The sequence below is a fragment of the Stegodyphus dumicola genome, chromosome X2 (assembly GCF_044657685.1).
Source record: "Stegodyphus dumicola isolate Sdum_Otavi_A_Nest chromosome X2, ASM4465768v1".
Lineage (NCBI taxonomy): Eukaryota > Metazoa > Arthropoda > Arachnida > Araneae > Eresidae > Stegodyphus > Stegodyphus dumicola.
The window spans coordinates 71,479,496-71,507,209 of record NC_140781.1 but is presented as its reverse complement, the minus strand read 5'-3'; the positions used below and the strand labels follow the sequence as shown (position 1 = coordinate 71,507,209).

At 34.0% G+C, this 27,714-nt stretch overlaps 1 protein-coding gene across 1 annotated transcript in view; it reads right to left on the bottom strand.

The window, feature by feature from the left end:
* Positions 1 to 10,201: 10,201 nt before the first annotated feature.
* Positions 10,202 to 27,714, bottom strand: part of LOC118184498 (pancreatic lipase-related protein 2-like) — a 43,206-nt gene continuing 25,693 nt past the window's right edge. Inside the window, exons 6-10 of the mRNA XM_035354175.2 lie at positions 24,637 to 24,753; positions 19,791 to 20,051; positions 15,592 to 15,712; positions 15,294 to 15,473; positions 10,202 to 10,354 (exon numbers count right to left, since the gene is read on the bottom strand). Of these exons, the coding sequence (XP_035210066.1) occupies positions 10,264 to 10,354; positions 15,294 to 15,473; positions 15,592 to 15,712; positions 19,791 to 20,051; positions 24,637 to 24,753 (770 nt within the window). The 3' untranslated portion in view covers positions 10,202 to 10,263. The remainder of the gene's footprint in view (positions 10,355 to 15,293; positions 15,474 to 15,591; positions 15,713 to 19,790; positions 20,052 to 24,636; positions 24,754 to 27,714) is intronic.

The window sequence follows — 27,714 nt, the reverse complement described above, 5'->3', positions numbered from 1 at the left end:
ACTCTGGGCAATTCCAAGTTCGTCTGATACTTCCAGTTGATTACGCTCACATTCCAGACGGCCGATAATTCTACCACGTAAAAAATCATCCAAATGCGTCCTTTGTGTCATAACTATTCGGTTATTGCACTGAAATGCTTATAAAGCGCCTGCGAACAATTTTACTTCTTTGCCTGTATTCCTTATATATCACTCTCTTACACTCTCGTCATTGTGACGTACCATCGGTGTCATCTGGTTACTTCCTGAAATTTGCATATGATTCTTGAAGATGTGTGTAGTGATTTTACAGGTGATATATTTATTTTAGAGTTCGATTTCCGCGTGACACCGAATTATCCTTAATTTATGGACATGAGTGTGTATAGCAGAAATTTATTAATCAACATCTGTAAGTATAAGAAATAACTGTAATTATTTAATATTTTTTAAGCTTCAACCAAGGGAAATTCAACGGATTATGAGAAAAATGAAGTCTTGAAGGATGGTTTTGAAGAATTATATAAAAAATGTATACAAAAATCACATGATTTTTCTATGTTAGATTTAGGTAATCCAAAAATGAGATAACGGAGAAATTTTGATCCTATATAAATAGAGAGCGAAGCTGCTAAAGGAATATTTAGAAAAAATATATATTTTTATCGAAAAGATTTTAACATGTATCAAAATCATTTTTCTTTTCCAATAAGTAAGGTTTTTACCAACGGTAGAGTTTTATCAGCCATTGTATTTCTTCCTCTTGCTCTCTGAGGTTTATCAGCTGGTATATTAGAAGTTGTTGATTTTACTCTAAAAATAGCAGAAAGAAAGGAAGAATACAGACATTGCTCAAATTTTTAAGAAGAACTTCTTAATTCATTTAAAGCCAAAGAAATTTCTGAAGAAGAAATGTATAAAAAAGATTTTATGAAAAACAGAAAATTTAATGATGTTGAAATGTATATAAAACAAATGCAATTGAATGGTTATCCCCCTGAAGCGCAAGATTTTGTTTCTATTAAATGGTTGGTAAAAAAATATTTATGTTTTAAAAGAGATTACTAGAGAAGGCTTAATAAGTTAAATTAAAGGTGGTAATATTGTAGGATGGTTAGAAGATAAAATAAATCCTTCGGCAATGCATTTACCAGGGTATGAATATTGTGTTCCATTTACAAAATTAGAAATAAAGATTAAAAAGAGGAGATCCTGAACTAAATAGAGTTGATAAAGTTTGTAAAGAACACGATTAAAATATATGGTGACACAAATGATACAAAACAAAGACATATAGCAGATCAAGAATCATTAGATGATTTAGACGCAATTGAAAATCCAACTATAGCAGAAAGAACAAGCAGAACTGTTATCAAACCTATTACAAAAGCTAAAAAGACGTGATTGAAGCAATCGAAGGTGGTTATATTATACATAAATTTGTTTTAAGAGCGTTGATTTACAGATTGAAATACTTGCAGTTTAAATCAAATAATATGTAATTTTTTATTGATTGATTGATTTACAGATTGAAATACTTGTAGTTTAAATCAAATAATATGTAATTTTCATGTAACCAAATTTTAGTTCTCTTTATTCTCACAGATTTATTCTGACGTAATGAAATTACCAGCAAATACCCTGACAGTTGCAGTTTTCTAAAAGCTTCAAATTTTATAACTAATGTAAGTTATATGCCTTGAGAAATACTTTATTCAAATTTCTTCTGCAGAATGTGGTTTGTTTGAGTATTTAATTAATTGGATGAAACAAATTACGCAAGTGAATACTGCTGAACGGGAAAGTCGCTTTCGTGGCAGTTAAGAGAAATTTGCTGCTATACACGGTATGCATGATAAAATAAACCATGTAGCCAAGCGTTTCCCCAGTATTCGAACCCTTTGCTTTTAGGTTGATAGCCCTTGCGTGCTTTGCCATAATTGATTGAAATAAAACAACAGTAAACAAAATCCCCTAACAACGACAAAATTTAACATCGAGAAAGAAAGAGGTGATAAACAGTTCTTTTAAGGAAAAGGGTCTTTCTAAGCGTGAAGGTCCCACTAGTGGCCGATTGGTTAAGGCAACCGATTGGTAAGTCTATCATGATTCGATTTCAGGCGAAAAGGTTGCTTTTCGTGATTTTTCCCCATGTGTAATGCGAATACGAGTCAGTTTGCATTCGAAAGTCCTTCATGAAAGCACCCTATCCCCTTTAGGCAAATTGCCGTCATGTGCTCTGTCATTTTCTAATCACCTACAAGACAGAGCAATCTCTTTTTTATTTTCATGTATGACTCCTGATGGCGCCAAAAATTGCTTTTCCTTTTTTTTTTTTTTTTTTTTTACTCCATGTAAAAAAATTCACATTAATAAACTGATGGAGTATGCATATTGGCTTTCTGTGGAACATTAAACATTTAGTGTTTCGTGAATGTGACGGGAAAAAGTTTGCGTTTAGCATTCTGAAAATGTCACTGGTTTTTCCATTTATTTTCAAATCGAAATATCATTTATAATAAAGATTGAAATTGTATACTAACTTAGCAGCATGGTAAGAAACTCAAAAATGTTTATAAAAAGTATTTTATGTAAGCATCTTCTCAAATATATTTAAGCATATTATTTTTTAATATATTTTTATGTATACGTAAATATGGAAAATGATAGAAACCAGATATACATTAACCGTTTTCATCATTTCATTCAAGCTTGTAGTGCAAATGGCACTGAAATATTTACACGACGGCATGAAAATTGCTTGCTAATTGAAAGTTGTTAATAATATAACATTTTATCCTAAAAAAAAAAAAGGCTTGCTTTCAAATGGATCATTATAATATTACAAAATATAAAATTTTTAATTAGAATTTTAAGTTTATGTAATAAAACTATCGCAATTTTCTAATTAAGAAATTATTTTCTGTTAAAAAATGATAGTATATAAAATTAAAAATCATACACTGTCCCGCTCTTTTCTAAATTAAGGTTTGCAAAGTTTCTTCAAATCGAACTATACACCTCCTGGTGGACTTTTACCATTTATTAGAATAGAAATCAGTGTTGCCAATGGCTTGACTCAGCCCGAAGCCTATTCTGTATCCTGTGGAAAAAGATAGTTTTATTTTCTTATGAATTACTTATATTATTCATCTGAATTTTACGTATAAAGAAAATTTTAATTTTGGGATTTATATATTTGATTTTATTAAGCTTTAAATTTTTAAAATGAGCTTTGTATACTTTTTTGTTTTAATTATAATACGATTTCCTAATATCTTTGACCTTAATTTGCGATTTTCTTGATGTTCTTAAAACTTATTTTTAAATATACGTTAAAAAAATGCAAGAAAACTCCTCAGTGTATAGGATACTCCATAAATTTGGAATATATTTAAAAAAAATTACAAAATAAGTAAACTGACGTATCACAGGTCGGTTTGCTCGTAAAGACTCATCATAGAGGAAAATGTTTTTGGGCAAGAATAAATTTTAGTTCAAATTCTCATCCGTAGATGGCACTGTGTTGTTAATATCACTGAAATGGGCAAATTTAACTCGTTTAAAAGATTGTATCGTTGATACCTCAAGATGGATTGGTACTTAATCTTGAGCTTTCAGTTGTAGCAATAACTAGTATTATAATATGTTCATAAATGTAAACGAATAAAAGCTGGTAATTTTCGTTTTTTTTATTTATAATGTGATACTAAGATGGCTATTAGTAAGGGAAAATTGGAACTAAATTAATTCATTCTTATGTCCTTCTCCCCTCCCCACAAGAGAATGTCGTCTCTATGGTAAGTCTTTGGTTGCAAACGATAGTTGTCATAGAGTGGTTGATTTTACACAGTGCTTTGAAATGTGTCCACATTTATAGGACATCTTGTACATGAAGTTCCTTGTAAGTTTGGTAGTAAGTTCATAGGAATTGTCGCTATTAGCGACGTGCAAGCTTCGGACACTCTCGTCAAATCAAATTCCAGATGACATTGTATGTAAACAATTTCTTCTAAGTACCTGCATCGAGATACCTGTCCCAGTGACGATACAAGCTGCAAGTAAGTTTAAGTATTTTATCCAGCAATTTTTGTCTGTAAGGACGATTCTCACGTTTAATTTTAATATATTAGATGACCAAGTTGTCCATACCAGTAGGGCAGTTCTAACAGTGAGTAACTGAATTCATTCGGCTCTAGCATTTGCATCTTGCCTCTTCATGCGGTTCGTTTTACGGCGGCGGAATAGTCAAATGGTTGAACAGTGGTGTTTCGGTTTCGGTTTTCGAATCCCGGCGAACAGGTTGGTTGCATGGGCGTTTTCGTCGTTTTCTGTCATCTATAATGTGGATACGAGGCAGTTTCTCTTAAAAGTTCTTAACGATGTATCCCTTCCTTTAGCAGTTACCATTGCCAAAGCCTGCGTAACCAAAAAAAAAAAAAAAAAAAAAAAAAAAAAAACCACTAAGTGATATTGCAACGCCTATCGAATAAGAAGTTTGTTCCACAGTTAAAAATGCGCAGAATTAGCAGTTTGCCGGCCTCATGTATTTTTAAACGAATAGATAGTATTCTGATAGCGCGACATAACGGGAATTAAGGACTATGCTATAGACATTTCTAACGTCAAAAGTGACATGTTTCCTGAGAATAAAAGCTTTAAAGAAATCGAATACATCAGGTGAAGTTCATTTGATAATTTGAAAGAAAATGAAAAGAATGGACGAGTGACCAATAGTAATTATCAATAAATGGTTTATTATTAGTTTTCTAACCGATTAAATTCTCATATGTGAAATTTCAAACTATAACAAGGGCTATAAATACGAGGGCTATAAAACTATATAAAAAGGGCTATCTATTAAAGGGAAGGGATGCCTTCGAGGAGAAATTTCTAAAAGAAACTGGCTCATATCCACGCTACACATAAAAAAAAAAAAAAAAAAAAAAAAAAAAAAAAAAAAAAAAACCGCCCATACAGCTAGCTCGTTTGCCGGAATCCAAACTTGGGTCGAACTACCAGTGCAGAGCGATTTTACTATTCGGACACTGGTTGGTCAGAGGACGGCAGAAAAATAGTAATGGAGCTGTCGAATACGGCAGGACGTGCGAGAACTACATATTTCGCTATTTCTTTAAGACAAAGGACGCTTCTAGAAAGAATTCTCTTAGAGGAACTGGCTCGTAGTCATATTACATATACGTATCACATAGTCATTTCGGGATTTGAATTCGAATCGAACTCTCAACGTTTAGAGGTTTCATCCACATGGCTACTGCTGAAATGATTTAGAAAACAACCCTTTTTTCCTTTTATTGTTATTTTGACAATAAATTGAAGAAATCCGATGAACTCATAGTATGCAAGCTCATAGTAGATATATTTCAATATTAAATTTCGTCAGTCTTATGTAAAAATATCCTTTTTAGATATTAAAGTACTTAAAGGTATTTCTTGTGACTAGCTTAAAACTAAACTATTTAATATCTGTGATACTGCAGCAAAGTGAATAGAACAGACGGGTTGTATCTTACTGCAATAGTTTCCCAGACCTATTATGCTTTTTTAAATTATGGAATGTGTAGTCCTTGCGTGCTTTGCCTTAATCGATTTAACATTAGTAAATTTCGAGAAAAGAAAAGAAGTCAATCGTAGGCAGAAATAAACGAAACGTTATCGCAATAATAAAGTGCCGAAGACGTGAAGAAACAATAAACTTGAAGTAAGGATTTGAGGGATTTGAAAAGAAGGAATAAAAAACCATTTATTTTGAAAGTTTTTATAGTTTATAGAAAAAAAAGAGAAGTAATATATTTTACAATACTAATGATGAAGGAAATAAAATTAGCATAGTTTAAAAACTATAAAAAATTTTAAAAATTAGTTAAAGAAACCATTTTCGTGTTGGTATAACTTGCAAAATTAATATCTCTTAAAGTTCTTAGGTAATAATGCTCACTTTGTCTCTTGTGAACTTCTCTGGCAAATTGGTTTTTGGTCATATCACTGGCTGTGATCAGCAAAAATAATTGAATCGCCAGTTTGGAAAAGCTGAACAAGCATAAAAAAAATTGAAAAATGGCTTTTCTCTATTATACGTATCTTCTGGCTTCAGTACGCATGTCAGCTGAAAGAGAGAACGAAAAATCCATTTCCTGTAGAGTTTAAACAGTTTAAAGAACACTAAGTTCATTCGAAGGGTGAAATTAAAGATGTTTCCGTCTTTCTTCGGAAAAAAAAAAAGCAATTTTCGATTTATTCCTTTCTTCTGGAGACGGGAGATTCAATTAAACTTGTACTGTTTTTTTCTTCTAGGGATTGCTCAGAGGAGTCACTGTTTAAATTTGTTGTCTCACAGAGCAAAATTAAGATTTAAGACAAACCTCTGAGAAAGAATCTCAGTATTGAATAATTAATGAAAATAAATGCTTTTAATAGCCATGTATTAATAAGTTTGTGATTAGTATACAACACCTAACAAAAGTTGAAATTAAAATCAATGAACGTTATGGGTTTTAGTAATTAATAATTTGTTCAGAAAATTAATATTAATAATTTTTCTAGGAAAAGCTGAAAAGTTAATTAATTTCTAAAGTTATCATGCCTGCTGCCCAATTAAGGAGCAAGATTGCTTCGAATGACACTTTCATAATGATGCCCCGTATAAAAGCGGCAGTATCTTTATGCAAACCGGCCACTGTTCGAAAAGACAGAAATCTCCATAAAAGAGCCGACCCCTTTATGCAGATCAGATGATTGTTCGGAAAAACAAAAACCTGAACACCCTTATAAATATTATTTACAGCCTGAAAGACTAAGAGTCAGGACTGCCTTCCTGGAGGACGTTTTAAGCGAAACTGGCTAGTTATTCATATTAGACATGGGGAAAACTCGAAAACTCCAGTTTGCTAGGATTATAACTCGGGTCGAACTACCAGTGTTCATTGCTTTTAATTGCTGGCCTACTTGTTAGCTTCTAAATGGTATTTTCTCCCTCCTTTCTGCGTGGCACGTCGGATGCGTCATTGGGAGGTCCGGAGTACGAGTCCTGGCGAGGGCACTGCCGATTTCTTCAGTCTCTGGACATCGGAAAAGTCTAAAAAAGGGTTTTACAAGTGACGCCTGAACTAAAAATTGGTGGACGATGATTCGTTACATCCAAGATTTGGCGATTGGGTTTCCTCAATCCCCGTCACCTTTTAAAAGCGGGAGTATATAAGGTATTTTCTTCCTCCTTTTCGTGCGACTTCGCGGTGTAACTGGAAGCACGCCCGACGCGTGATCAAGAGGTCTGGAGTTCGAATTCTGAAAAGGGCACTGCACACTTTTCATGTTCCTGCATCGATATAACTTAATGATTCTACAAACCTTAGTAAAGATGATGCTGGGGTACTGATCATAGTAACAAATTAAAATGCTACTTGCATTAGGATGATATGGCAAGAAGGTGTCCGCACCGTTATAAAGGTTACTTTTTACAAGTTAGAAACTGAACTTCATGAAGATAAGGACAACTTCATGGAAAGGTACCCTTACGAAAGTTTCCGTTTTTTCGAACAGAGGGCAACTTGCGAAGAGATCCCGGCACACCGTTATGAAGTTCTCCGGTACTTCAATAATTCAGCATTTACGTATGTTTCCTTTCTTTATTTATTATTAAAGGAAGTGATTTAAGACTTTTATAATCTTTTAAGGAATGGCTAGTTAGTACGAACATTTTCTCATGCACGCAGTGAAAAGGATTTACTTGGATTATGGGAAAGCATACGAGGGCTATTTGCGTAAGGGAAAGGGTGCCTTTGTGGAGACTTTTGAAAGGAACTTGGTCGTATTCACGTGAGATGTGATAAAAACCATGAAAGCTCCCATGTAGCTGGTCCATTTGCATTAGTCGAATTACCAGTGTTTAGCTGTCATTTTGCTTTGCTGCTAGGCTCAGTGATAAGGATTCTTAAGAAAGATAATCGTCTTAATTTCTTATACGAACTCAAATCAGAAATGCAAGCTTTCTTCTCAAATTAAGGGTTTAAGTTAAGGGTTAATTTTTTTACATCTAAAGGTAAGGGTATCCATTCCGTATTCTACACTTTCTCAGAAATACCAAAACTCTTTTAAGTGGCACTGAAATTTGAAATTTGAATCTATTTTTTTTTCATCGTGGTAGCTTGCCAGTGGCTGACTGGATAAGACTGATGAACTCCGGTAGCTTGTCTGAAGTTCTATCCCAGTGAAAGGTTTAAATTTTTCATACGTTAAAAGCATACCTTTTTGTTCTCAAAATGAGAAAGAGAGTTCAAGTTTTGGAAAAGATTGATCATTTTGACTCTGTCTCATCTGAATTTATTTTGTAAGTTAGATTGGATTCAGCAAAGTTCGTTTCTGTGGTGTTTTTGAAGATATAGTAAATTAGTATACAATTTCATATAATATAGCTGAGACAGTCAAATGGAGGACCACTGCAAGATTAACAAAAATTATTAATTGCTATTATTAGTTTCATTATCGATTTCCGTTCTTCGGGATTTGTTATCAAACATCAATTTTTAGAGATGTAGTTTAAAATATATATGCCATCCAAAACTGATTATTGTAAAATAATTCAGATTGTTAAACTATTATGGCAAAAGTTATCAAGGCTTCTACCTAAATTAAAAAGAGTGTGAAGAACTTTTTTTTTTCTTTAAGAGATACTGTGTCATTAAAGTCATATCGTTTGGCATATTTCCTCGGCTTCAGGTGTCGCCAGTTTTGCTTGGCTTCTTTGCTGGAGATAATTGTCTTTATAACTATGGCTTGAGCAAACACGTTGTTTATCTGATCTTTTCATTTCTTCCCCGTTCCAATGAAGTTTACCAGTTTGGAGTTTACCAAGGGATGAAAAGACACTATTTCATTCCTTCAAGTAAAAGGGCATTCTTCACAAACAATCATTTTCAAATTACCATATCATGAGATTAAAATGTGAGTCTAAACCTGAAATGGCTAAGCAAGCTTCGTTCATTCCAAGAAAAAAATATTGGCCCAAACAAAACGTTTGCTGGATCCCGTATTCCTTTCAAACTTGTCGTGTCATTCATATATTTATTGCGTTAAGGATCAACGTGAGTTGAGTTTTATGAACTGCAACTTCAAAAAGAATCACAGTGCAAAGGTTTATTGGAATAATTACATGTGATATATATGTGTCAATTCTTTGTTATGTCGTTCTAATGTTAAAATTGGTGGATACAACAAAGTTATGGAAATTGTCAAAAGGTTATTCATAAGAAGGAAAAATAACGTACACCATGCTCTTTTCCCACTAAGGGTTTTAGGGAAATTGTGCGGTTTCTTTGTTGGTGTTCTCAGTTGCTCCGTGCAAATTTTAATGGCCGCAACAGAGGACAATGCCGGAGGATGAAACTAACCTATTTTATGACTGCTAAGAGTGGATATAAATCTTCCAATTTGAAAGCCGTCGGATGCGAATATTTCAGAGTAAATCAAGTACTAACGGAAATTTAATAAAAAAGGGAGGAAACTAAAAGATTTTTTTTTGGGGGGGGAGGGACACGTTTAGTATCGAGACATGGGCGTGAGGGAAAAAATAAGCAGATGCGCCTAGATGACACCGAAAATGATGTGATATAGCTTTAACGAATACACACACACACACACACATATATATAAACGCTATATCGTATTCACACTGTACTTGCGAATGAATACCCCATACAGATATCCCGTTCTCCTGTCTGTCGGAAACAGAGACCAGACTAGCGGTATTCAGCAGTTTTATCTGTTTGAGCAGTGGTATGCATATAACATTCTGTAAATATGATGTCTTAAATTTTTTTAACAATAACCATTTCTGCAGATAACTGCATCAAGAAATATTGGCATAATATGTAACAGCAGACAAAATTCGGTGTCATGGAGGTCCAAATAAGAAGGCGACATTATCACTGTCATCGAATTTTTCTGTTTAACTAATTATTAAAAACATGCCAGAGCTATTTGTCTAAGCAAAAGGATGTCTTCCTGAAGGACTTCAAAATTTGCTAAGCCAAATCGTAAAATCTTGACTTTATGGCAGATTGGAAAGTGGACGAGAGTTTGCCATACGGTAAGATGATTGAGCAGCTACTGAATCAAAATAGAGACATTTCAGCAATCGGTTGGTAATGTGTTAAAATAAACGATAAGAAGTGCCTGTTATATCAGTATGTGAAGAAAGAAGCACTTTATAAGCAAGAAATGAATTCTTTATTTAAAATCAATAGCATAGTACTATTTGTCCAAAAACTAATTACAAAGCTGTAAAGGAACAACTTTTTTGGATGGAATGGGATTTCCAGATGTGTAGCAAAATTTCTTTGTTTCTGCTGCTTTCTTTCTGAAAAGAAATATTAAAATGAGTATTTTAAACTGAATATTGATAGAGCATCTGTGTTTTGCATTAGAATTATAACACAGGATAGATACGAGAAAATACACTGCTGACCATTAAAATTGCTACACCGGGAAGGAGTGATCTGATGAACGTCAAAATCATACAAAATGAAGAAGAAGTTGGTATATGCAAATGATTAGTATCTCAGCGCATTTAGACGACGCAAGAGGGAGAAGCGACATTTGAAGAACTGCATAAAAGAAAAGTTGTGTAGTGAATTTCGCATTCGGAAAGTGCTTTGTAAGTTTGGAGTTTGCTCAGAATATCGTGTTATGCCTGGAATAAGAAGAGGAAATGCTTACCAGCAAGCTTCAAAATTCGATAGAGGCAGGCTCGTTGCCTATCGAGAGTGCAGATTATCGTTCCGTGATATCGCCGGTCGCACTGATCGACATCCAACCACTGTCATGCGAATACGGAATCAATAGATTGCTGAGTGTCATACTGAACGGCATGCAGGATCTCAACGCCCTCTCATGATTAACGCCAGAGAGGACAGACATATTGTGAGGTCATCCCTACGAAACCGTACCACCACATCACGGACAATTAGTCAGGAAATGAACACATGTTTGCAGCACGCCTAGTATCAGCTCGTAAGGTGCGTCGATGTTTGCAGCAGCGTGAACTATCTGCAGGTTGACCATTACTTCGGCTTCCCTTGACAATGCAGCATAGAGAGAGACGGCGACTTTGATGTGCCAAACTACAAAGCTGGGTACAGAAGTGATACAATGTCGCCTTTTCAAACGAGTCCCGGCTCTATGTAGAGTATTCTGATAGCCATATACGTGTCTGGAGTGTCCGAGGAGACCGCACGTCGCCTGCTTGCATTCGATATCGGCATAAGGGCTCTGAGCACCTGGTGTGATGGTTTGGGCAGCCATTGGTACACGACACGCACATCTCTAGTTCGGATTGACAGTAATTTGAACGCAGATGGGTACATTTCTGACATCTTAAGTCCAGTGGTTGTGCCCCATCTTCAAGGCCCCCAAACACCATGTTGCAATAAGATAGTGCAAGACCACATATTCTACGTCATATTCTGACCTTCCTCGATACACAGCGTGTTCGATTGCTGCCATGGCCTGCACTGTCTCTAGATCTGTCACCCATTGAAAACGTCTGGTCATGGGTTGCTGAGAGACAGGCAAGCCCCCTCTCCAGCTCGTAATACGGTTGATGAAGTGTGGCATAGGCATGAAGAAGTATGGAATGAGTTGCCCATTCTTGTTATTCAAACCCAGTTTGACTCCATGCCTAATGGGGTAAGGGCCGTTTTAGCTGCCAGGTGTGGAAGCTGTTTCTACTAGTTTTGCAGCCCTGTGGGCCTTCAAAATGCTTACAAATTTAATAATTTTGTCTTCCTGCCATACCATTTACGTGCAATAGTTATCTTTTTTGTATTTGCTTTCTTTCATGGTGTGCAAATTTAATGGCCAGCTGTGTAAATTAAATACAATATCTAATTCCTTAGTGTATGTTCTATGTTTTCGAGCGATTAAAAGACATTCATCTGGGAACGAAATAAAACGGGATACCTCTTTATCCGAAGCTTCTTAACTACTGTGACATTCATAATTTCATTTTTAATTTCTACACATGATTCATTTTAATTCTAGCCTTCCTTAACGTTAATTTGTGCATGCATTCTGTCACTGTTTTATCATTTCATCTAAAGTCTAGCCTTTCTTAAATTTGTGCATACATTTCGTGAGTTCTATAGAAAGTACGGTGAACTGTAGCGTACTCTTTTGCATATGTTTAAAGCTTCATCAAACACTGTACGATCGTGTCAATTTTTTATCAACAAAATACCCATAAAAAAGCTTCAGGACGTTGCCTCTAAGAATAAAAGAGCTTTCCTTAAAGTTTCAGCACAACTAATTTTAACACTATCCGTTTACGTTTCGTCATCAGTCTTATAGCTAGAGTTTTTATTGTTCTTCGGATCTAAGGCACGAATGATTTCTTCGTCACTCAAAACTTGAAAACTTGGTCAACTGGTTTTTACATTATCCATTCTGAGACGTGGTCTTGAGAGGTGTCATGCCATTTTTTTATCCTTTGAAACATGCCTACGAATTCAGTATAAGCCGGCGTTTGTTGATACTGTTGCTTTCGTTTTTAATACGTGTATACCACATCTTTTTTTCATGATGCACAAAACCATCAAAAGCCTCATTGCTGACAAGAAAGGGCAAATATTAATCATCAATGAGTAAGAAAAATTGCTAATGTTACGGATTGTTATAGCACTCTTTCTAGTGTTAGTAGATTTTCCCAATGCCATTTTTAGATTGATTGCTGGCTCGGTCAATAGAGACCGCGGTTGACAGAAGCCCCGATATTTAAGGTTCTACTGTACTTCAAAAATCTCCTGCACTCAGCATGTTAATTTTTACTTAGTTACTAATTTTCTGTCTACAGTAGTAGCATAAAAAGCAAGATTTTTAAATTTAAAATTTTCGCTTTCCGAAATTGAAATTTTTGTAGTTGTATGTTAATTATGCTTCCAATTACAGAGGTTTTCAAAATAACAAGCATAATTTTATGAAACCAGTCGTATCATTGTGACTAGGAAGGATTCAATAAAAGAAGTCTAAACTTTTATGAGGTCTCCGTACAATAGGAATTATAATTATGAAGTCAACAGCAAAAGTTTTGTTGCTTAGGACTTAAAATTGGAGGGAATATCTGAGAACGAATTTACTGACTTAACCTCGATCAATTTAAACTAAAGAGTTTGAAGTAAATATGTCATGCACATACTCTGTAAGGGGATGCTACCGACCAAGCTTAGCGGAAGAACAGTTAAGCCAACGACTTCTAGCTGAAAGGAAAGAGGAGAAAATCTGGCAACGAGAAGAAGCGTGCTTGATGCGAGAAGAACGGCATGCTCGTGTGAAAGAAACAGTTTATTTGAAAGAAGAGGAAAAAATATCTGGCAACGGGAAGAAAAAACGTGCTTGATGCGAGAAGGACAGCATGCTCGTGAGAAAAAATTTGAAAATTAGTTTGGCTGTATTCCGAGAGTGAAGTCAGTTTCTTTCTTTTTTTGTTAAGAACTGAGAGATGCAATGTATTACTTATGCGTTTGATGTAAATGTGAATAAAAGCAATACTTTGTGAAAAGTTAATGTGTATTTACAAAATTAAAAATATAGCTCATGTTATTTTTAAACCTGCATAAGTGTCCCAGTTTATTTCCTGCAAATAGAGTTGACTAATAACATTTATAAGTGGATAGAAACGAACCGACAAAGATGAATTGATCAAAGTATCGATTTATGACAGTGAATCAAGGATTCGATTATATGACAAAATACAAAACTAAAGTTGCTTGCTTTGGCAAGTGTATTTATTAAGCGTATCTCCGTGAGTTTTGTGCATAAAGATATGGAACGTTTTAAGTAGTTAAAATATAATAAATGCTTTACTAAATGGAGATTTTAATTTACGATGGCTATGTAATAAGTTAGATTTTATAGATGAATTAAAAAACAACCGTAGTTCTCAGAAAATTCTAATAGTGTTGAGAATGTTTTTGTAAGATTCTGCATCTTATTTTAAGAAACTAAGTTATCTGAAGACTGAACCATTCACCCACTTGGCATACATCTTATCTTTTCGCAAACAGAAGAGCGGCCGATCCACTGCGCGTTAGAATATCGGCTGGAAAGCCCGACTGTTATAATTATCTGTAACACAATGCCTAAGATGCACATACACAGAATAGATTTTTTGCCGACATATGTACTCCAACTGTCAAAAATAGAGTAAACGACTAAATAAGGTTGTTACTAATTTCTAATAATTAATTAATGGTCGAAAGATTGATTACAACAGCAACTGCAACGGAAATAAATATTTTGTTTTAATGGTCGGGCGTTTTATTTAATAACCATTAGGCTTGCGCCACTAAAGGGCTCGAAGTGGCGGCTATTTCATTATGGAAGCACCCAATAGGTGGCCACCGTTGCTTCCTCGTCTTCTATTATATATTGCCATATAATTGCTATCACAAACTCCTGCTAAAATGATACTCGGCGTTACCTTCGAATTTACTTCCCACCTCCTTACAAAATATTTTTCCTACTCACACATAAACTTTACTATACTGGGACTTTTACGCCTCGGTATTAATGTAATGCTATCAAGAAAAGATATGTTCGTCTCCAACGTGCTCTACTCAGGATGAGGGTCTCATAGCCTAGGTGCCTGCATCAGTGGAAATTAATACACCAGCAAAGGAACCCGGGCCCATCGCTACGGCAGTCAGGGTCACTAACGACTCTACCTACTGAGCGATAGAATGAATAAAATAAATAAATAGAAAAAAATAAGTAGATAAAACGAATGAATGTGTACATATAATTACGCAAAAATATAGTTGTGAGATTGTGCCATATTGATAATAGTTAAACTAGATGCAATTAAGGAAAAAGAAGAACTCGGTGAATAAGGCAGAGCAGTGATTACGTAATAAAACATGGCAGATAGCACACAAAGGAGGCACTATATTTACAAGATACAAACTACTGAAGTAGATGGAGATCTGCAACAAAATAAAAGCAGAAGGAGTAAATCTAGAAATGCTTATATGGAAACAAGCTTCGTAGCTCTCTAGAACGCCATGCAAAATTTTAATACATGTTATGGTTCGCCAATAAATATTAATTACGTCAAGGTTAAGGTTGTAGAGCGTAGTCCTTACTTGGGGATTAGTTGGCTTAATAATACCAATTTTTAATTTTAATAATGTAGAAGCATTTGTTAATTATTTGTCATATAATATGTAAATTTGCTATTAAATAAGTTCAGTAAAAAAAGCAATATATTTTCTCTTAAAAGCAGCTTGCATTCTGGAAATTCTTACCTTTCGTAGGCAACATTCATTGGTACGAGCTTCACGTAATCTAAGTGTATTGTGTGAGTCAGAAATAAACTGAACCACTCTGAACTCCTCCACGTAAAAGATACACCCTTCACCTTTCCTATTGGTGAATCTGTGTGCGCCAGGTATGGGTACGTCGCACCATGGGTGAGAGTTCCGTATCTGACAAGGAATTTTGTTAGTTACTTATCTTACACCTAAGATTTAAATTTTCACATTTGAAAGTGAGAAGTAATGTGGATATCTTTTATTTTGAAATCAGATTTTTTTCTAAACTTACTTCTTTAAAGTAACTTCAAAATCCTTTTCTTCACCAAAGATTGTTATAGTGATTTTACCATTCCTGTCTTTATACTCCTTTTCGGGTTTTTGCAGTTTCACTGTTATTTGAAAGCTGTTCACTGAAAAGGGGGAAAATACGTTTTAGATTTTATGTTATATGGAAATTTCTAATAACAATGCTTATGCTAATAGGAAAACAAACGAAAGAAATTTGAAAATTAGCTATAATGAAAAAATAAAGAGATAAAACACGATTGTGTAGCGATACACTATGGCAGTATTTCTTCATCAGTAATCGTAACATTACTAACAGAGCTTGATTACTACTTAAGCAAATGAGATCCACGCGAAACATTGGATTCAAAGAGGTTCCAATATCATTCTGTAATTTTCTCCTAATCTTTTTATCTCATATAAAGAAGGAAAATTAATAGTGGGGGCCTCTGAGAGAACGCGCCGCCTAGGACGTTAGTACATTATCTATTGGTCCCTCATCCAGGATTTACTAATTCACATGTGCAGAAATAATACGTACTACATCTTGAAATAAAAAATGCTTTTTCTTTTTAATGTTATTAAAATGTCCTTTTAAAGATTTTTATGTCGCCATTAAAAAAAAAAAAAAAAAAAGAAAGGAAAGTTTAACCTCCTGAAGTATACTGAGACGTATGCGAATATTTCTATTTGATAATAGAGGACTGTAATATTGGTGGAGATAAATCACGAAAATTCAGTTTCTTTATCAGTAAATCAACATTTTGCTTATCAGAAATCTGATAAATAACATATATTAGTGCGTTGCAGATATGCTTTCTCACTTCCGCGTAGAAATATTCTTGAATTTTCGAAAACACCTAAAAAATTGCAATGCAATAAATACACACACACACACACACACACACAACAACAAAAAAAAAAAAAAAAAAAAAAAAAAAAAAAGCAAGACCTAATCCAAAAACATATTCCATAAACTTGATAATACTGCATTTGAGTTAATATTAGATGAGTGGGCGTCTATTAAAAATCGTCGATATGTGAACATTGATGTTCTTGGAAGTGAAAACAAATTTTGGAACCTTCGATTATATTGCATTCATTGATATTTATCAATTGTTAATGATATTTCTCTATTGAAAAATCTATACCTCTTATCGAAATTACAGGGAAATAATTTGGAATTTTTTGCAAATATTGCTCCAATAACTAGAGATGGAGCAATAAACAATGAATTATTGAAGTAAATTATAACGAAAAACAATAATTTAATTAACGTAAACCATTAATTGTATCTTGCACATGGAAGATAGTTGACTGTTTTACTACAGAAATAGTTTAGATGAAATCGAAGGCAAAATCAGAAAACTGTTAGATTATTGGATTCTGCTAGTTTTCCTAACTTGATGAAAACGTAGAAGATTTTAAATAATAATGATGATGTTTTTGACATGTAATGCAGCATAGTTACTGAATCGTTACGAAATATATAACAGAATTCTCTGAAGACAAAAATAAGAGAAGTAATCAAATATTCCTCAAGTCATCAATATAAATTTATGAACATGATGATATACTAGAACATAGCGATATACTAAAAAAACATGTGATATATTAGAAAAGATGTAAAAGAAGAAATTGTTAAAGAACTTTTGTAGCTGCTAGATTGTGACTCGCTATAATAGTTCATTAAGTATGTGAGAAAGTTGCTGCAAAACTAAAATTTGTGTCCTAAAAATTAAAAATCTAATTTAAATTTTACAGACAATGAACTTACATTGTTGTCTAATATTTGAAAAACTGCCAATTTATGTATCCGTGGGATAATTTCAGGTATTGAACTGTAATAATCTAAATCAGGGGTCGCCAAACTTTTTTGATCATCGCCCCCTATATAATTTTTCGAAATCTCCATAGACCCCCACAAAGATAATTTTCAGGTAATTAAAATAAAACTACATATTAGTCAATGAGATGAGTGTGCCGGGTGTTTCTTGGCAAGGTTCGCTATATTGGGTTCGAAATTAGTCAATTTTAACCGTAAATCCCCTCGAAGCTCCACATTTAATTTATTTCTGTTTTTAGTTAAAATTGAATTAACGTGACTGAAACCGGCTTCAACCATATACGACCATGGAAACGCCAGCATAAATGGCTGAGCCATTTCGTAAAGTTTCACATATTTTTGCTTTATATTTATATTAGTCCAAAATTTATGTATTGTCAAATTTTTAATAAGCGTTTTTGCTTCAAGATCGGACAATAGTTCAGCAAGCTCATCTTGTATGTTGATGTCGACGTTATCAATTTGCGCCGAAAATGGCGCAATAATCAAATCAGGGATGTCGATGTTTTCCAAATCAACAAAGCGCAGTTTAAAATCGTCGCTTAATTTTTGAAGATGATTTGTATATATTTCCAAGTCTTCTTCTTTTATTTTTAGAAATATACTTATAATCCTTACGTAGCAATGAAGATCTAAATAAATTTAATTTTACTTGGAAGCCTAACAGTATTGTCCGAGCTTGGATAATTGTTACATCTTTTCCTTGCAGTTTTGTTTGAACGTCATTAAATTTTCCAAATAAGTCTGCTAAATAAAAAATATGGTTCTTATTGTTTTGGAGTTCATTGCTCAGAACAGGATTTATTTCGTTCAGAAATTCTGTCGTGGAGTCAAATAAATTGACGAGCCGTTGCAAGCATACACCTCTAGACAACCATCTAACCTCGGTGTGCAGAAGTAATTGGTTAAATAACTCATTGTTTTCTTCACATAAGTCCTCACATAGTCAATTATAAAAAATATTTTAAATTTTTACCTACGCAGTTAGATATGTGTGATTGGCGTATTAAGAACTGTTTTTCCTTCGAGTCCCAATAGAGCCCCATTCGACCCCTTGGGTCAGATAGACCCCTACTGTTGTTAAATAGACCCCTAGGGGTCTATATAGACCACTTTAGCGACCCCTGATCTAAATGATATTGACATGTAGATGCATTACACGCAGTTATAGTTAATCGACATGTAGATGCATCGCAGAAAATTACAATTAGTAGAAGTAATTACAATCATGGCCGATTTAGCATTTCTTTATTACTGAAAAGCACATTCTTAACTTGAACTGCACATCGCAATGGGTGCAATCTGCGCGCCCGTTTTTGAACACATTTGTGCCTTTTCTTCATCTTCATAGCAATTAATTTCGATGGAATAAGGAAAGTACAGCAGCAGAAAGCAAACAGGTTAGCAAGATGAAAATGATAGAAAGAAAGCGATGTGTCCAAGTTTGGTGCAGAATGATTAGTTCTCAAAAGAAGAAAAAGTTTTTGTACCTATTACCCTCAAATCTATCTCAGTCATTCATGCTGATGTAGGAACAACTTTTAGTTATTCTGAAAGATTTTGCTCCTTTGTTGGTTTATTCCCTTATTAACACTCACTTATCTTTAGTAAATCATGAAGTCAAAATTAAATAATAAGAGATTGGTTAATTAATTTTAACACAGCAAGAGAGGTCTTTCTGCCTAAAAAATGACTTTCTAAGGGAAATCGTTGACATGCTATTTATGCTATGCAAAAGGAAAACTAAGAAAATCCCAGGCAGGCAGTATTGATTTTGAGATTCACTTGAAAACAGATTAGGATATTAGATTTTGAGAATTCACTTAAAAACAGTTTAGAATATTAGATTTTGAGAATTCACTTAGAAATCAGCGAGCTTGAAGACTATCATCGGACGACCGGTTAAAACCGACGGACACCGGTAGTTTGACTGGCAAAGGGCCAGCTTCTATGGGCGTTTTCCGCCGGGCTTCACCCTTATGTAATGTGATTGTATTTAATGTACTTTGCCACAATATAATAAAAAATTACGAGCCTTGAAGATAAGCAGATATTTAGAGCAATCTGGTAATTGGTTTGGATTATTTAGGTTCTGGAAAAATCACTCAATGGTTATTTGCTTATTGAGAGGCATGCCTTTGTAGAGGAATTTTTAAGGAGACTTGGTTGCTATTCAAAACTGGTTAACATACTACCTAATATTGAACTCTGTAGTTAAATTTCTTAATAAAAAATAACACTTTGTTTCTTTTTCCAGATTAAATGGCGTTTGACTGATATAGTTAGATAAGAAAGATTAATATTCTAGAGTAATAAAAATAAAGTTTTTGACACAAAATAAATTATGAGAAACTTACGAAAAAAGGGTGCAGAACCAGAAGTAGCCAAATACATTTTGATGGACTGTGAGTCATTTTTTCTTTGCCTGTATTCATCAGCTCGAAAACCCAAAACTGCACATTTTATGCCATCTGGACCACATTCTGAACATAGTCCACTTAGATAATCATCCCAGCTTCTGCACTGATACGCTACTGGAAGAATCTTTTTGTAGTTAATTGAGTATGTGAAAAAATCAACAGCCCTTTGGTGATTGCAAGATACGAAGCGACGAGCAGCTGCGTGTAAAACATAGAAAGTTAGACCACAATGAAAAAGTTAGCATTTTACATATCCATTCTAAGAAAGAAAACGTCTTTTGCCGATTATTTTTATTTACTACCGTACAAATGCAGGTGCTTGTTCACACCGAAGTTTCGCGCAGAACTTTTATTTGGAAAGTAACTCGCAGTAATTCCCTTTTAAAAGGTACGGAATGTTTATCATCAGAAGAATCCTTTTTACTTCGGATTTTCCTCTGTACTTGGGACGGAATGTATAAAGGAATCTAATTGTGTGCTAAATACATAAAGGAATATAATCTTTGCATAAAATAAAACTAATTACGTGCTCTTATGTTCTAAACTCTACTATGGCCCTGCCACAGTGCTGGGCCCGGGTCCGAATCCCAAAGAAGATCGAAACTGTAGTTGTTTCGATCTCGTTCATGTGGGTGTAATATCGGTCGCCTCCTATGATATATCATAAGCAGAGCTGGATGGCTAAATGACCGCTGTTTTTGGCTGTTCCTCAAAAGTACTTAAAGAGCAAAATTATTTAAATTAATATATATTGAAATAATAACTGATTTATTTCATTTATTAGTTGAGTAGAACTTATATTTAAACAATTCGTTTTATCAGAAATGAAATAGATTACTATGCATTTCTGGCACTCCTAAATTCTTCAAAACATCTTACTGTGGAGACGCATAAAAAGTTCAAAAAGCTTAAAATTAAACCTAGTTAGTAATTAAGTACTGACGTTCTAAAGATTAGCGTTGTTATGTGCAATACAAATGTGCAGCAGTGGAATTAAGTGTTCGAAACCGACAACAACCTTAAAAAAATGTTCTGATAGTAACAGAATTCGATGGGGATAACCGTTTTAGATTTTAGACTGCTGTTATGAGAATGAAATTTCAGAGTTCAATGTCGACATTTTTAATTTAATGAAAAGATTTCGAAAAAACATATTTTCAATCTGTAAATAAATACTGATAATTTTAGTTAATGTTTTAAATACTTCTCTTTTGATATTATGTTACTATAAACCGGAAAATATAACAAAAGTGTTTTCAAAGACCTTGGTTTTAATTTAAACTAAATAATGCCTGTAAATATTAACATTCATGAATATTTCAGTGAAAACTGTTCCTGTGGACCGAGCAATCGTTCCTTAGCGGGTAAGACGTCAGATTCGGAAACCGAAGGTCACGAGTTCGAAATGCATCAAAGTTACTAAAAATTGGTTTTTGTTTAAATTTCCATCCTTTTAATTTATCCTTTAGCTTCCATACATTGCAGAAATTTTCTATTTTCCAGAAAGTTCCAATTCTAGAATGTTCCACCTCGTTCATCAAGTGTATATGAGTGGTTACTTATCCAGTTCGAATAATGAAGTCTTCTACTCTCCTCTTCATTTACACGATCATTTCGTCTACGTGACAGGTTCGTGAACGCGCCTAGTAAATCAATGACTACGGAAGAGCTACGCCAAAGCCTAAGGTACTGGAGGACATCATCTTGAGTTTGATCTTTTACAGAATTCGAGTAGAAGATTAAGGAAGATGGTTGATGGGAAGGAAGCTGAGAAGAAGTCCACAGCAGGAGCTAGCTCCGCTCCGAGTAACACCGCACAAGTTCAGATCCTGATTTACCAGCAATCCAGGACAATAAAAAAAAAATACCAACAGGTGCCTCAAGGACTTTGACCGAATCACCATCCATAACCACTGGGATGATCAAATGTGTCTGGCGAACGTCACTTTCTACCTTGCTGAAACAGTGCGATATTGGTTAGATAAAAATGAAGACACATTTACTAGTTGGGCATTTTCAGAAATGCTCTCAAAACACATTTTGTTGTACAGCTGAGGTGAACCGCTAAGCTGAAAGACTGCTATTCACACGTGTGCAGCACATCAATGTCCCTTTCCTCGCAGACAAAGCTGCTAGGAAAAGGCATCTAAATTTACGGAAAGGAGCAGAAAATGGATAAACAATTAAATTCCATAATTATAACTCTCATGAGAAGTGACGCATACGAATATTATCAAATAAGAAGTGGTGTTATATACAAAAGAATCGATGCTCTTATGGACATCAGTGGCTCTTGACAGTACCAGGACAACTTCGCAGCGATGTTATAAGAAGTTTTCAATGTACTCCTACCGCCGGTGGTCTGGGATATGCCAAAACGTACAACCAAATAAAAAGAAAATACTATTGACCAGGAATATATGGGATCACACAATGTTATGTATTATACTGTCGAGAATGCCAAAGACTGAAATCACCACTGCAAATTCCCCCATAACAGCTTCATCCAATAAAACCCACTGAAATACTGTTTATCAAAATTGGAGTAGATCTACTTAGACTCTTTCCTGTTATCCAAAATGGGAATCTGTGAATTATTGTTTGCACAGATTACCTTGCCAGATTTACAGTCACAAAGACAGTATCAACTGTTGAGGGCATCGAAATTGCCATATTTACAATTGAAGAAATTGTACTGACATACTGTGCCCCAAAGAAACGATAAGTGATTAAGGACGCAATTTTTTATCCAATGCTGTTAAAGAAATCAATAAGTTATGTCAGACTGCCTACCATCCACAGAGCAAGTGTTCAACAGAAAAATTCAAGACACTGGCAGACATGTTGTCCATGTATGTAGATGTTGGACAGAGAAATTGGGATACCATCCTACCATTTGTGACTTTAGCCTTTATTCATCAAAACAAGACACAACGGGATTCAGCCCATTCTTTCTCGTTTGATAGAAATATCCAGACTCCTCTCGACCTTAATTTCCCATCGAGCAATGAAGATCCTGATGATAGTTATGTGCAACATCTGATCACCAGAGCTGAAGAAATTAGATAGCTTTCATAACTCCTCATCTCTAGAGAGCAAGTCGCAGACAAGAGCCTATACGACGAGAGGTATCGACCTGTCAGCTAGGAGACGATGGAGTTCAAAAGACATCATTTACATATTGAGATTGGAAACCTATTTTGATCCAAAAAAAAAAAAAAAAAAAAAAAAACTAGACGGATGGAAAATACCTAGCATTTCCAAGAACCTTGTTACAAGAAACCAGACCAGATCGTAGCGAGACGCTGCTTCTTCCGAAGAAGTAAGAAATGTAGCGAAAATTGTTCCTTTCGACCGAGCACATCTTCACTCAGTAGGAATAACGTCAGATTCGGAAGCCGGCGGTTATGAGTGCGAAACCCATCATGCAAGTTACCTGAAAATTGGTTTTTGTTTAAATGTTCTTCCTGTTAATTATTTTCCTTGATGTTCCATTTGTTGTAGAATTTTCTTCATTTTATAGAATGTTCCAGCTGTTCATCAAGTGCATGGAAGTGGTTACTTGTTCAGTTCGAATAATAAAGTCTTGAGTTGAGAGTTGATAATTTCCACTTCATCTGTTGATCACTTCATCTACGCAAAAATATTCGTAGATATTATTCATATCGAATGGTATCGATTGATGAAATATTTATATCGATGTTTTGTATTATGAAAATCTAAATTTTTTTATTTTTTGCTAATTTGGATTTATTTATATTAAATATATATGTTTGATGTCTTCGTTGTAAACTGAGCAGACTGCATATGCGTTTCATGCAAATAAAATAACATCAGTACTTCCGGTCGAAATTTACGGAAAAATAGTAAGCCCGTCTCAGTTTCGAAACCAGACAATACTGAAGGTCATCCAAGACATATTTTTCTTATCTCAATAGTTGCATGTCTTACTTTTTCCGCATTTTTTAAAATGCAAAGCATAACAAATGTCGAGTCACAGTGGCTTAAATTTTAGAGCAGTGAGTGATACATGTGATTTGTCTCATGACTGTTTTTATACCTATTTTGTCATGCAGTTATTCGGATTTGTTATCAAATATGACTCAAACGTAATATGTAAGCCGCGGATCTCTTACGTTACAGAAAAACAGTTTTCTACAGAAAGAGATACATGCCGACCGTGTCTATTAGCCGTCAGTATTAAACGTTTTATGCTTATCTATTATCACAATGTTTTTATTTGTAATAAATAATTTTAAATGTTCATTCTACTTTGCTTTTCGTTTCGTTGAAATAACTAACCTAAGACATACAATTTTTATGTTCAGAAAATTTTTATTCTTGTTGAAATGAGCTGATGATAAGGATATGTTTTCTCGTTAGAGGTATTATTACGTTGGTACATATATCTTACTGCAGAAAATTTTTATTCTATAAGGACTAAAATTCAAACTTTTTATTTACAGGACTTATTTTGAAAAACCTAAACAGTATTATGAGAGGTAAGAACACAATTAATTTAATGGCAGCTGATAGTTAACATTAACGCATATATCATTCTACAGAAAATTGATGCATGTCGTTCTATAACAGAAAAAATATAAAATGATCTCGTTAAGATCCAGTCAATAGTACACAATAGCGATTTATTTCAGATTAGACAGATACCAGTCTAATCTGAAATAAATGGCTATTGTGTACTATTGCAAAATATTCTCTAGTAGCGGAAAAAAAAGAAGCTGAAAAAGGCAAACAAAAATGTTCGATTCAATAGAACACTTACCATCAAAGAGACCTTCCATAAATATTGAATGAATCACAGAAGTCGCGCAACCAGGTTGACTCATTCCGTTGTTTGGATAAAAGTCTACATGACCGATTGCTTGTGACATCCCCAGGGCTAGAGAAAGAAAGCAAAACATGATATTGAAGGTATAAAACACTTACGTCAAAAAAACTCTCTCTAATTTAATTGATGTAGGTGTTTCTTGGAATTTCATCTAAAAAAACAACTATGAGTGGTATATATATATATATATTTAATGCCGTATGATCATAATGTAACTTTCTGAAAAATGGAAAAAAGTGTGTAACACTCAGAGATTTTTACATTCTCTTCCTTGCAAATTATAGACTAGCATAATCTTGAAGTACGATCTTCCTATTCAGACACAAAAGTTTAAAAAATGCATTCAAGGAGATCTCAGTGATTTTTAATAGAAAATATGGTTTCTAATTTTGGGTGAAAGTGGGTAAGTTTCGAAACTAAAATACGTAAAAAGGCGCAAAGAACTGTAGCCAGCTGTGTTCCAAGGCATAAAAAGGCTAATTATGCCTCCAGATAAAGAAATGATAAAACTGATTAGTGACATAATTATCACTGGATTTTCTCCCCGGCTGTCTATTTTATAGCTTCGAGAAAAGTTGGTCGAACAACTTATTGCCGCTTTTCTCTGCAACTACATTCTGAGAAACAAAATTAAAAAAGATAGCTCTTACGATACATCTATAATATTGCACATTGTGTAATACTAATAAATTTTATACACTAGAACAGGGGTGGGCAACCCGCGGCACGCATGCCTCGGTGTGGCATGGCGGAGTTTTAACAGTGGCACACGAAGAACTTATTGAATAATAATAATAATATAATATGTATCAACTCCGTCGATAGATACAGACATAAACACGTAAGGATAAATATAATAATAATTAAGTTTCTCTGCAAGATGTTAATTGTTACCCAACTGAAATCCAAATCGAAATTATTGACCTACATGACAGCATATTATATTGAAAAGCAAATATAAGGATCTTATTTCAACTGCGAATGATCCAAATTATATTGAATTACGGAAATTTGTACCAACAAGCAGTTTTCCTAATTTACACGATTTGGCTGTCAGATACTGTTGTAGGTTTGGATCAACATATGTTGTGTGAACAAATGCTTTCTTTCCATCATGAACGTAATAACATCAAAATATCGTTCAAGATTAACTCATATGCACCTAAAACACCTAATTTTGCTAACATCTTTGAGAACTAATCCTAGTACAGATGACTTGGAAAAAATACATATTCAGAAACCACATTAAGTACTGACTATTTAATAGTTATTTTGAATTAAATGTTTCAAATTATTCATTTTTATTTCACATATAACCTAACTGACTGGAGCTTTAATACTTATTAAAAATAAAATCCTATTGTAATCCTGTAAGTTTGTTTTATTTATTATACTATTTTTAAATGTACACTGCACAGACTTGCATAAAAAGTGTGCTATTTGCGTAAAAAATCCCATAATAAGCCTAAAAGTAAATTTTTTTCAACTTTTTTATATTTTTTAATTTGTTGGAAGAGTTGGAAATGGCACGCATAACAGTTTTTTCAGATAATGGCAGTCTTCTGAAAAAGGTTGGCAACCCCTGCACTAGAAACTCCATCTATCATTCTTCCAACGTTTGTTTTTCCATTTATATCTTTCACCGTATCTGCTTTCAAAACGAAGCTCTCTATATGAGTAACGTTATTTAGAACTTTACTTGTATAGAATTATAAAACATCCATGATTCACCGAATAGTCGTTTACTCTCATGAATCATACGCAAGCTCCCGGAGCAACATTTCTTGCATGGATTGTTTTTTCATGGGGAAGACTACATAAAAGTACGTATGAATTACTGGCTTTTTCTTCTTTTTAATCTATAAATCCAGCACCTCAGAAATACAGTTCTGATTAAGCTGATCCCTGCGATGCATCTACGCAGAGAGGTAAAACGTTTTTTAGGCATGTAAAATGGGAATGACAAGACAATGAAAATATTTTAAGTCTTGAAAAGTCGTATTTCCTATTGAAAAAAAAAATTAAAATAAACACAGCTAAGAAGCAACTGACAGTACAAATTCTTGTTAAGAGACAGGTTTTGAATGTAGCGTATTGTTTTAAAGTAATAAATTATATTTATTAGCAATATATTACAAAATGTCACTTATTTACAACATTTCCCGGTTTAATCATTTTCCCACATTCTAAGTTCATTTTTTCTTCTGTTCCTTGCAAAATGTCAGACTAAGGTTCAACTGCACGTTTAACAGATTTTCACAAGATTAAATATTCTTTTTATACTTCTTACTTATTAACATGCTTTATCATAATGTTTATTTAATAAAGTAAACATTATGATAAAACGCACTATGAATGGCAGTCAAAATACTTACTGGCTTACAGTTTGTTTCTCACTCCCAGTTTGCACACATATTTATTGTAAGTTTCATATTCATGCACTAATATATTACATATCTTACATATCTGTTATCTTAAGTCTTCAAAAGAAATAACATTTCAAACAGTGCGAAATTCGATGACCATTCTGAAGCGACAAATGCAACGTAGTATGACGATGATCGGAGTACCATCACTCTTATTACAAACTGTTACTTTAAAATAGTCGCAGCTAAGTCGTAGTTACTCTTTTCTCATTTGCGATAGTAATGTGTATCGTTATCACCGCTAAGAGGGGATTAGAAAATCTTAGCAAATTAAAGTATTCGACCGTTTTCCGCAGCAGTTGTTATCATGGTTATGAGGCACGATTTGAGAAAGAAAATATATACCTATAGTCTGTTATTTTAGAATAGACATTGAAGGGCCTATTCTAAAATAACAGACTAGACTATAGATATATATGACCTCGAATGACAGCATTCTAAGCACATTAAAAATCAAAACTCTTCCGTGCTCTGTTTATTTTTACGATTGTTATGGTATTTTTAAGAAGACACCACAACGAATTGATTTTTCCTAAAAATCTGACCAAACTGTGGTATTGCGTTGTGTTAAAGTAAACCGAAATAA